Source organism: Rattus norvegicus, chromosome 10 (genome assembly GCF_021556685.1).
Source record: "Rattus norvegicus strain SHRSP/BbbUtx chromosome 10, alternate assembly SHRSP_T2T, whole genome shotgun sequence".
Taxonomy (NCBI): domain Eukaryota; kingdom Metazoa; phylum Chordata; class Mammalia; order Rodentia; family Muridae; genus Rattus; species Rattus norvegicus.
In genome coordinates, this window is record NC_141543.1 from 77,432,496 (window position 1) to 77,445,071 (window position 12,576).

The 12,576-nt window shown below is 39.3% G+C and overlaps 1 protein-coding gene across 3 annotated transcripts in view; it reads right to left on the bottom strand.

Moving 5' to 3' along the window:
• Positions 1 to 12,576, bottom strand: part of Cltc (clathrin heavy chain) — a 55,580-nt gene that overhangs the window by 2,099 nt on the left and 40,905 nt on the right. The window contains exons 18-31 of one of the 3 annotated variants that reach the window (XM_087573831.1): positions 12,237 to 12,359; positions 10,881 to 11,026; positions 10,474 to 10,657; positions 10,097 to 10,289; positions 9,206 to 9,363; positions 8,355 to 8,519; positions 8,123 to 8,230; positions 7,878 to 8,045; positions 7,484 to 7,765; positions 7,278 to 7,388; positions 5,925 to 6,095; positions 5,519 to 5,740; positions 4,383 to 4,403; positions 504 to 579 (exon numbers count right to left, since the gene is read on the bottom strand). In XM_087573831.1, coding sequence (XP_087429957.1) covers positions 504 to 579; positions 4,383 to 4,403; positions 5,519 to 5,740; positions 5,925 to 6,095; positions 7,278 to 7,388; positions 7,484 to 7,765; positions 7,878 to 8,045; positions 8,123 to 8,230; positions 8,355 to 8,519; positions 9,206 to 9,363; positions 10,097 to 10,289; positions 10,474 to 10,657; positions 10,881 to 11,026; positions 12,237 to 12,359 — 2,128 coding nt within the window. 3 annotated transcript variants of the gene reach the window in all.

Genomic DNA, 12,576 nt, shown 5'->3' on the forward strand with positions numbered 1-12,576 from the left:
TGCTCATTAAATGTGAGATGCAAAGGGTTAAGTAGCCCACACTGGCTAGTGTAGGAAGTCAGACTGCTTTAAATGATTGCTTTAGGGTTTGGAAGCTCTCTCTCTCTCTGGAAAGTTATCAAATGGAAACTTAACCCCCACTCTCTGTCCTAGTAACATTTAGAGTTAGGATGCACTCTCTAGGCAAGGCACACTGAAGACAGCCTTGCTACATTGATTCTTCCAAAATTGAATTCTTTCTTAGCCACTTAGGAATGAATAGATCAGTCATCAATCAGGCAACAAGAAAGCCTAGGCCACCTTTAATAACTACTTTTGAGAGACTCTATGCATGGAAGATCATCAGAGTGGATACCATAAGAATGAGTTTTAAATGGTGCTCAAGAGAGAATGTGAACAGCTGGGAGAATTATTCCTTAACTCAGCAAATGTTTTGCCCCTCTCAAAGCTTGCTACATGGCAGAAGGTCTAATGCAGCCCTTTGAACATAAGAGGCAGATTACCATAAACAATGGGCTGTGTCTCTGTAGCTTGTTCTTCTTCTTTTCTCAGTGACTCCGAAGCATCTAATTTATCCACCTAAAGAAAAACAAGTCATGTTAGAACCTCAAAAGCATTACAAACTTAGGTTTATGGCAGAGAGTGGAAAAGCCTTAGTATGTTAAATTCTGTCAAAATAAAACAGACTGCAGGAACCTTCTCAGCCCTCAGATTCAATGTCAGTATTCAGACTTCAGTCACGGTGTTTCTCAGCACTGTATTATAAACCCTCAGGAAGGGGGGTTTATAAATGTTATAGCAGCTCACGCCAGGCTAAGGCTGTTCATGCTAGGATGCAGCCTGAGCAAGGACAAAGTGGAAAGGAACCACTTTTCAAATGGAGGAATGCACTATCAGAGGTGACAAGGAGTTCATGAACATAATACTTCCTTCCCCAGGAGAATAGGTTTACAAAAAAGTGAAATGAGTGTAACAGCTGCAGTAAGAATCTAAGCAGAATAGGCTGCTCTGCTCACTATGCACAGCCCCTGTTGGACCTCACATTTTACAGACCGAGACTCAAGTCTCAAGCAGCTCCACATCCACCCTTACTGTAGAACATCATTTTCCTTAGCTGCCTGAGACAAAATGCAAAAACTTAATGGTAAATGGCTCTAAGAAGTAACTAGGACTGCCTGAGTTGGCTCCAACTTTGAGAGAAAAGCTTTTACTTTTAATGAAGCTGAAGAAATAAATGGCTGTTATATACTAGCTAATCAAAGTGGGCAACATCAGATAATATCAGTCTAAGTGTGTGAGTCAAAGACAGGAGTGGTATTACCCAGATCCTTTTAAGAGCTAAGTGGGGGTTGGGGATTTAGCTCAGTGGTAGAGCGCTTGCCTAGCAAGCCCAAGGCCCTGGGTTCAGTCCTCAGCTCTGGGGAAAAAAAAAAAAAAAAAAAAAAAGAGCTAAGTGGGGAAGAGGACAAACCACTTCATCAGTCCTTGAGTTTCCTTCTAGAAAATGAGGCTGAGAGAAGCTGCCGTTTCCAGGGTCAATTACTGGCTATCATGATTCATCCTGTATCTTCTATAGCGTACACTCTCACTGACTCTGTACTTTATTTGTATTTCAAACTATATTTAGAAGTTGGTTCTGTTTATAACTAATCTTCAGATCTCAAGGGTTCTATGTGCTGTTTTCAAGGCCAAGTGTGCTAAGAATGTGAGTACAATGGGAGGAGGAGCAGGACATGGGCAGACATATTGGTCCATGAAAAAGGGTTAAAAACTACATTTTTCTAAAATGTTAAAGCAGTACCCGGGTTCTACTGGAAACTTAAAATAGTGCCTTTGAGTGTACACACAGGCAGAGGGTTAGGACAGTATTACATGTACTTTGGGGCGCAAGGGACAACAAGCATGTGCGTATGGAAGTCAGGGGACAATTTGTAGAAGTTAAGTTTTCCCATCCTGCTGTGTGGATGCCAAGGAGAGAGTCAAGTGTCAAGCTTAGCAGCAAGCACATATCCCAGCTAAGCAGCCCCAGACAATGTTATCATTTTCATTACTCCATGTGAAGACAATCTAGGTCTAATCCAGTCTTGTCAAAGAGTTTTGAGAAGTAAGCTTCAGTAGTCTGTCTACCCTAGAAAAATGGGTTTGCTTTGTTCAGTTTGGGAGTTTGGGGGCTTTGGGGTGGGGGTGGGGAACAACAGAGGGCCACTGTGTATCCCTAAGCAGTGGTTTGCTTTTACATACTGTTTTTTAATTTTACAGCCTACATGATATGTGACAAATTGTCTTAGTATCAAATTAAAGACTACTAGGGAGTGTAGTAGTCTTGTGAAATACCCACTATTTGGCATCCAAGTTTACAACAAACGTTATCCATCTCTGGAACTGAAAGCACAGCTCTGCCATCGAGGTCTCCTGGTTTGCTGACCTAGCTAGTGTGTGAGAATGACCTACAGAGGGGTTATACAGGGAACACATGGATGTCTATGTATAAGTAACTCCAAAGAGATAGAAGAAAAATGAAACAAACAAACAAAACCCAGCACTTTATAATAAAACCCCAGACTTTGAAGGAAAATAAATCTTAAGTATACAGACACATACAAAAGTTAATGTCTGATTAAATGTTCAACACAGGTCTGATACAGAAACACATGGGAGACTAGAAGAGCCAGCATTATCTAACTGCCCAGTCACTGACACAGGCAGGGAGGAAGGAAGAAGAGCACAAATCCCAGAGGAGAAACACCAACATAAGCAAAAATGCTGATGTTTTTATATTATGGGATAGCCTCTGGCACAAGAACATCCAGTTTTTGGTTTAAGCCCAATTTAGATTACACAAAGAAGAAAAATGGGAGGAGATTTTATGAACACAAGCTTTTGTTAAGAGCTGTAACAAAAGTTTCTGATCCTTGGGTTTAAAAAGAAAAATTTAACATGAGCATGTCACTGAAATCAGTTCCATCTGTAATATTGAAAATCCACTAAAATGCAAAAGGCTTTTCCACAAAGACTGCAATATGCTGCAGAGGAAAAGTTAACATGCAGTCAGTTATTTTGGTGTATGTGTGCATGAAAAAAAGGCAAAAGTACTGAAGCAAGAAGTGAGATCTGAAGATGACTGGTGCCATACAGGCTCTCAAGAAACACACACAGCCCACAGCAATGCTCTATGTTTCAGAGTAGTATGATGTAATTGCAATGACTTGTACATGCTTGATTTAAAACAACGCAAACACTGCAGTTCAGTTCCCCATTTTTCACACACACGCTTTCTAGCTGCCTTGCTTACTAGCTGCTGAAGGGTCTCACACACAATGCATTTACTCAGGTTTGCCCTAAGTTCCAGTGGTGACTCCAGTCTGAACAACATAAGCCCAAGGCATTGGCCCCACCCAAATTCATTTAAAATTTAACACTCCTTTATAGCCCCATCGCTTTCTAGCCATAATCTTACGTCAGGAATACGTTTTAACGTTCATTTTATTTATAGTGGGAAAGAGATAAGCCAATGGAGAAAGCAGCAACCAAATGGTGCTAATTTGGCATTCTTGGATAATGAGCCAAAGAACCAACTTGACGGCAAATTTTGGTAGTTTTGAAGGTGTGCTGATTACAGATAAGGGTTAATGTTGCCTTGTTATACACACAGATAAACCATGTTGCTTAGCAACAGTTGCAGCAAGCTTGGCTCTCTCAGGACTGAAAAGATCTTGGCTCTTCTTAAAAATGGACTAGCACCATGAGAACTGGACACCTGGAGAAACATGAGGAAAGTCTCTTCGGAAGCAGCTAGTATCTCTTGTATCTACTTTCAGCAAAAAAAAATTAGTAAGAATCAAGAGATCAGAAACTGGATCACAGTCCTTCAATACCACAAAAAACCCAGAAAACAAACAAACAAAAAAACAGCCCCACAGAACTCCAAAGGCCTCTTAGGGCATGTACATACAGATATAAATTCAACAACTGTCAGGCAAGCTCACAAAATAAAAAAAGATGTTTTGATTTATTTCAAATATTAAGAAAGTCCTAGTATGGTCCAGATACCCTGACAGGGAAAAGAAATTTCCTGATAGTTTGGAATTAATGTTGAAACTCACCATGCTCAGTTTTAATAATATATTAAAGAGAGACTGTGAACCAACTACTGATTAGCCTCCTGCCCTTCCTAAAGCCTATTAGCCGATTAGTAGCAAACATCTACTAATGTCCTACAGCTCTATTATAGTTATGTTTCAAGGGACTTGCAGAGGCTTAGTGAAAATTTATTGGGGGAAGGGGGAAGCAGCAGCAGCAGTGTAGAAAAGGAAGGAAAAAAATCATGCAAATCCTTAGACTTAGTCCTCCAGACTTAAAGATGCAAAAGAATCAACTTTCACCTTTTCCTTTATTGCATCAACCTGCAAAGGAATTCAGAAGGTGCAGCTTAGAAAAAAATCAAATTCCATATTGAGCATAAAAAGGTAGAATCAGCAACAAAGGTTCAGGGGAGAAATATGTAACCACTAAAAAAGGGAGGAGCAAGTGGAAGTCTAGGGCGTACAGGAAGCAAGACTTAGAATCCTGTGTAACTTCAAAGCTCACTGCACAAGAATTTATGCTAAGTCAGTGTGAAAGGAAGCAGCTTAATGGCTAGTAAAATGGACAGCATTTAGGTTAACAGCAGCCAGGTCTCAAAGGTGGCATTATGCGTAAGAAAAGAAGCTTCTCTCACCTGTGGCTAAGCTGTGGCAACTGCTCTAATCACACTGAACTTACATATAAAACATTACTGCTTTAAAAACTGTAAGAGCAACACAAGGTATCTAGTTATGTGGTCTTCAAAGGAAGGCATCTCTATGGGGGCGGGTGTTAGTAGTGTTCCCACCCTGTACTCAGGCATGCTGAAGAAATCAAGAGAGACTTCAAGTTTGATTTACTCTGGCAAAATGGATCTTTTAAAGTCATTTACATTTTCTATGCATAAAGCTAGTTAACTCCGGGAAAGCAAGAACTATTCTCACATCAAAAAGAGATGCAAAGATGAACAGTAAACTTTGTAAGGTAGCTGAATCCTTAGTTTATTTAATGTACATTTAGGAAACATGGTTAATTTCAAACTTCCTACAATATTTTAAATTATGTATTTGATTATCAAAAATCTTTGATGACTAGGGAGCTGAGAATACAATGCACGAGAAACAGGCAAAGACATGAAGTCAGGAGCCAAACAAATCTGGAATACATGGAAATCTGAGTTGTAGCAATTAATTTCAAAATGCTATCTTAAAATATTTCAAATATTAAAAGAGAGTACTATTTACTTTAAGAATACAGAGAGTAAACACTGACAAAGCTTGAGTTCCCTTCCTAATCATGTCGCCTGTCAGCTATTAAGAAAAAAAATCCATGATAGGAACATTTTATGGTCAAGTAAATAATTTATACTAGAGAAAAAATTGAAAAGTAATATGCATGTAGAATGTTATATATCCTCAAGATTCTTAGCTCTGAATACACTTCTGAGCATCCTTACCTTGGTCAAATACTCCTTCATGACCTGGATGAAATAGGGCATGGCAAAATCCATGATATTATGTCTCCATGCAGTTTCCAGGACAACATCTGGCCTTAAAAGATCGTAGCAGGTGAAGAGACAAGCTCCAAAGCATTCTCTCTTCTCTTCCTGCAGAAACCACTGCAGGAGTTCTTCAGCCAATTCTGTGTCTTTCGATTCAGAGGCATACTGCATTGCATCCTATTCGAAGGAAACAATGAAAGACAATGGTTAACCCCACATGCTGACTTAAACCATCACTGAAAGTTAAAATCATCATCATCGTCGTCGTCATCATCAATCCACTGACTTAAAAACGACCTTCACAAAAGCGAGTTACACTGCCAATTCCCACTGCTCCAACAGCACACCCCATGTTACCGACCTTGTAAAGGCTGTCTTTCTTGCACAGCTCCACACTCTGTTTCCAGCGATTGTTTCCTTTGAAGAGATAAGCAGCAATTCTTCTGAATTCAATGAGTTCATGTTTTTCCAAACGTTGAGCAAGTGAGATGTTGTCAAAGTTGTCATAAGCATCTATTGATGTTCGCAGAGCCTTGAGAGACAAAGGCATTCAGAAGTCAACTATCGGCTCTCATTTAACACTTACGCTCCACAACTCATTCTGATGGAAGCAGTTAGATGGCAGCACGAATGTAACAGCGTAGAGGACACGAGCACCAAACTCCAGAAGCTGTAACCTCTATTCAGTTATCAATCTTCTTGGAGCTACTTCTAAACTGATAAATAAGATGTTCAAATGGACAGTACAACTTCCGAAGGTGCAGTTTTCTTTGAGATATAAATATCCAGTACTGATACTAACTTAATGAATAGGTAATGTAGACAAGCACTTATGCTGTTAGCAAACTATTCATACTGTTCAGCCTTATAGACTAGACTTTGAGCCTAAAGGAAAATCATGCTAAGCCAGGTGTGCTGACACAGAGCTATACCTCAAACACTTAGGCTGAGCAGACACCTGCCTGGGAGGCAAGCCTGCGCTACTAGGTAAATCCCAGTCAGACCAAGAAGTGAAGGAAAAATGCAATTAGATTAACCTAGACAGTTTCTATTTATGTGTTATCTTTCACAAAAGCAAACTTACATGACAAATAATAAGACATTAGGTAAGAAAAGTGACAAATTGGGCTGGAGAGATGGCTCAGCAGTTAAGAGCACCCGACTGCTCTTTCAGAGGTCATGAGTTCAATTCCCAGCAACCACATGGTGGCTCACAACCATCTGTAAAGAGATCCGATGCCCTCTTCTGGTGTATCTGAAGACAGCTACAGTGTACTTATATATATATAATAAATAAATAAATCTAAAAAAAAAAAAAAAAAAAAAAAAAAAACCAAAATGGCTACAGTTATAAAAAAAAAAAAAAAAAAAAAAAAAGAAAAGTGACAAATTGTTAGGTCCACTTTACAGCAGTTAAGTTTATAGACTGAAAGATCAGTGTCTCTGGGATGTGGAATAAGGATGTAAGAGAGCAAGGACCCACATGTTAAACTGTTTTATCAAAGCATATATAAAATGTGTCTAACCCAAAGAGTAGAACTTATTATAAAACCGAACACTTACCCATCACGAAAACCTTGCTGAATTTAGGGCGTAAGCATCGATGTGCCTGCTACTTAGAAATGTAAGGCTAACTGGGGTTGTTACCACAGAGCCCCGTCAGTTAACCCTGTCAGAGTGTGATGCTGAGTGTTTACAGAACCCAAGGCTTTACCTGGTAATCCTCCTCTGTGATAAAGAGGTTGTTCAGGGATTCGTTCACGGACTTGTTGTTGTGGTTCTGAACTGAGCGTAAATATGGTTTCACCAGTGGTAGCTGTTTAACCTTTAAAATAAAGTTTGTTAGAAAGATATCCACAGCTGAGAACTGTTATCCAATCTGTCAAAATCCTCACTGTAGAGTTCAGGGCAAGAAGTTACCTTGCTGAAATAATTGACTGCACGAGTATGATCCAACCGTGGAGACAGCACCATGAGCAAGTCATTTAACAACAAGGGCTTGAATTCTAAGTAGAACTGGATTGCTTTGTAGTACAGTTCCACGTTAGCCACCTTGGTGATGATGTCTTTGAACTGCCCTTCCTTCCATGCGTCGGTGGGGTGATTCATCATAGTGATGATGGCATTATCATACTCTTCATACTTGTCATACAGAAACACCAGCTCTGCCCAAAGATGGGCTTGCTCTGCGGCTCTCAGCACCTGAGGACAAAACCAGTTGCTTTAGATGTAAATCTGACTCTTGCTATCAGCCTAACAAGGAAAATGTATTTTAAATTATTAGAGTCGCCTCACAGTGGTGAAGACTGGTTACCTTAGGAATATTCACTCTTGACCAAAACAACTCTAGGTGTTCCCTCATTTTCTGTGGCTTGAATTTAGAATACAAAATTGCTAGCTCGGTGAACATTCCCATGTGAGCTCGCTCTAGTCCCAAGGCTGCCTCCAACATGGTGATGAGTTCTTCAAAATATCCACGATCCTATACGAAGAAAAAATGCAATTAGAGAGAATATGCGTACAAAGGTTTCAATTCATGTAAAGGTCTGGTGTCATTACCTGATAGTAGTTGATAAGCTCCTCTAATTCATCTGCATGCACAACAATATGGAGTCCACACATCTGAGCAAGGCGAAACTCTTTCCCATCTACACAGGCAAAGCAGACCTAGAAAAAACATTTTCCACTATGAGAACTCAAATATAAATAAATGCAATTATTTCAACTCAACAGTAGAAAAAAGTTTTCAAACAAAACGTTAACTCCTGATTGGAACCTGGGTTTAGATTACCTCTTTCCATGTTCGAGTACTATTAGCTTTTCTAGCACCATCAACTGCTGCCTGATACTCGCCAAGGTGAACCAGGGTAGACGCCAAACGTCCAAAGTTAGAAACATTATTGTACAACAACTTAGCAGCATCATACATTTTCTCATCATAACAACGGTCACCAACCTAGGGGGGAAAAGCAATCCACGATCAGTAAAATACAGGTGTCAGCTCAATCCTTTTTCAAAATTTGTATCTTACACCAAAGGAAAAGATATGCATATGCTGTAATCCAGCACCCAGAAGTTGACGCAGTTTACCAAGTTTAAGGACACATCCTTCATGCCACTGAGGAATTCCATCTCAAAAATTACAAATAAAATGAATGAACATATACACACTCCTAAGAACAGTTTAATTTCATAGTCCTAACACATTGATTCTGCCAGGGTGGTAAGCTGCTCATTGAATTTTCATGTGTTAAAATGTGGAGGTAGGAAGATAACTCAGTTGGAAAGTACTTGCCGTGTAAACAATAGGATGTGAGTTAATATCCATGACCCACATAAAAAGTCAGGTGTGGTGTGTGCTTGGAATCCCAGCAGAGTGGTAGGTCAGTCTTTTGTGCTTGCTGGCCAGCTAGCTCAAATTACTTAGACCCATGCCAACAAGAGACCCTGTTGTTTTTTTCTAAGTGGATGGTTTCTAAGGAATAAAAATAAAGCCTGCCCTTGGCCTTCATATGCACTTTTATGCGAGCATCCCACTAAACACGCGCGCGCGCGCGCGCACACACACACACACACACACACACACACACACACACACACACACACACACGAGAGGGGAGGGAATTTAAACAGGAAACTCACTTGCTGAATATGAGCATTATTTGGCCCATTGATGAACTCTTCTAATTCTGCAAGACGGTTTGTTTTAGCCAGTGCAAATATCAATTCTGTCTCCACGTAGGACTCTCGGGCCTTCTTGCGTGCCATCTGCAAATACTTCACCAATTCTTCCCAGTTTCCTAAATAAAGAGAAAAATAAGCCCATAAACTAGCACTCTTATATTTCCAACCAAATATGTTAGATGTCCCCCTGCTAATTTGTTTTTTGAGAGTGTCATGCTATGTATATAGCCTAGGCAGTCCGTGAATTTAAGGCCTCCTGCCTCAGTGGCAGGAGTACATCACCACACCAGCTTAACTCTTTTTTCAAAGAAATATTATGTAGAATGACAAATGTAAAACTGGATATATCTAAAGTCTAAAAATTCCACTACACGTCTGTATTATTACTGCCCTAAAATTGCTTGATACTTCTCCCCACTTTAAAGTTATATACTAGAGCTCTATCAGGATTTTATCAGACCTCAAAACAAAATTAATTTTCTCCATGGATTTTCTTCTTTTTTTTTAATTTATTCATTTATTATATATAAGTACACTGTAGCTGTCTTCAGACACACCAGAAGAGGGCATCGGATCTCTTTATAGATGGTTGTGAGCCACCATGTGGTTGCTGGGAATTGAACTCAGGACCTCTGGAAGAGCAGTCGGTGCTCTTAACCGCTGAGCCATCTCTCCAGCCCCCTGGATTTTCTAAATTCATATAATTCAGTCAGTCTGAGATGCTGAGCTGAACGTTTTCACAAGTAACCAGGGAGTGCTAACCTCTATACTAGCAAAAGTATAGAATGTACTGAATGTTTGGCTTAGTAATTGTTTGGAGGTCTTAAAGACATAGACAAGAAGCCTTACCACTAGTATTGGCGGCCTGAACAACTTCCATGTAAGACGAAGGATCATCTGCTTTGATGTAAGAATCAATGGCTTCCTTCACCATCCCTTTCTGCAACTGAGCTTTTGCGAGTTGACTCCAAACAGCAGGCTCATTGCAGCGTTCAGCAAACTCATATGCACGATCCAGGTTTCCAATATGTTCAATTAACACCTGGGCAACATTTTTGAATTGGTGTTACAGTAAAATGGATCTTACCCAACAGAATTACATTTAAACAGACAGCATTTTATGATTATTCTGTGAAAGCAATCTGTGCACACGCTCACAAGACAATATATTCTTAACATCAAGACATTAGAGTCAGTATCTCAATTTATGTAACTTCATGATTTACCTGCACTGCTGAAGTATTGACATCAAACTTCCGGAAAATAGCAAATGCTTCTTCGAAGAGCTCATTGCTGATGGCAATGTTGGCAATATCTGGCGCATCATAATTGTCCAGGCGGTTAATATACTCCATAACTCGGGTTCGGTCAGCCTTAATTGCAGTGAGGATGAGGAGGTTTTGCAGATTCCTTAAGAAACAAACATTCAACACAATGTTTAAAAAGGTCATCAATGATGAGGAAACACTGTGGCACTAGACGGTTACTTGTGTCAAGGTCAAGGTAAGAAGAGACAGTATTAGGAGAGTAACAATCAAGAAAGCTGCCTATTCACTTTGTTTCTGTTCCTTCCCCAAACTGACAGGCCACAGTGAAAGACTGAGAAAGCCAATGCAATCCCCTGCCAGCTTACCTGTGTTCACTGAATACAGAGTTATCAAGGACAATTTTCTCCAGCAGCTCAATGAGTTCATTAGGAAGATCTGCTGTCATAAAAGCCTTGACAGTTACTGACACTTCTTCTGGGTCCTGAGTTTCAGACAAGGCTGTCTGTACGACCTACAAAGGACATACATGGAAGAGTTAAAAAAATAAAAAAATAAAAAATCAAGGTGTTTTTAAAAAGACATTGGCTGGTAACAATAAGTTAGTTAACATCTCAATAGAAAATCTCAAGTAGAAGGAAAAATGCCCTTTCTACTCGAAGACCTTTGTACACAATATACATGGACACACATTGTTTATAATTATGTTCCCATCAGCAGTTATGTCACTTGCACTTTCCCTGATAGAACACTATCCATGATAACTTATCACTATTACTGTAATGGGTCCTCATCTTCAAATCCCTAGACACAGATTAGGAAATGAACAACCCTCGTTTGTCTACTTCCATATGCCCAGATGCCATGAGTGCAGGAAGCTTTATCTACATGGGAATGCGCCTTGGAAATGCTTTCTAGAGAGTGTGTGTCACTCTCTTTTTGTCTGTCAGAAGAATTTAAGAATCATTATTATAACAAGCAATAATTAGCGCTTTAAATTCAAGATTTCAATTTCATATAGGTATAAAAATCTCCACTGCAGTGCTGTGTTACTTAGTTAGAATTCTTATACTGGTTTGGGTACAGTGTGTGCATGAAGGTGTACAGGTGCTGTGTCTTGCCAGTCACCAGCATGCTCCAGAGGTCTTCCTGTCTGCCTACCCAGCCCTGCTTGTAGGCGATGCTAGTAACCAGAAACTGGGTCACACTTACCAATAATCTTCATGATACTTGGAATTTAGAAAAGAATTGGAGATAGAATCTTGCTACACTCACAGGATGATGTTAATTAACTCAAACTCATACTCTTTCTTTCTCTCTCAAACTCCTAAGTACTAGGGACTTTAAGCTGTTAGACCCAAACATTACTTGGATTTTTGGTTTTTGAATTATCAATCCTCTTTGTGTGCTGACTTACTGCTTTCAATGTCTTAATTTCAGTCATGTATCAGCTAACGATTTGGAGTCAATCCTAATTTATTCCCTTTCTTTAATGGTGATGAACTTAATATAAATTTATGGTTTTAGATTTCACTTTCCTTATAATATTTTACACACACACACACACAAACAATTTTACATTTATATAGTACAATTTTAATGTTTTTTTTACTTTTTGTGTCTTCTGTTATAGTTAAATATGACCCATTTGAATATATTTGGATATGTAATGAGAGGAAAGTATTCCAGGTCAGAAAGAAGTGAAACATTTTTGTCACATTTACCTGGTCAATTAATGGTCTTCTGTATGGATTGCTTTCCAGTAGCACACTACCCCACAACTCTGGATCCTTTCGACGGACCAGGTAGCGAGAAAGACTTTTGAAGAGGGAATTCTCATTGCAAACCTAATTAAAACAGCCAGGTTAATTTCAGCGCAATTACAGAAAACGAGTCTGACAGTTATTTGCAATCATGTCAACTCTTTAAAAAAAAAAAATCTAGGGAATATCACAGTCAAATATTCCCATTAGAATTCAACAATGAAAAGAAAAAAGAAATTTTAGGAGCTTTTTAGAAGACTCCTAGTATAGCACCTGGTTTTCTTCTTTGCTTGAGCTTCAA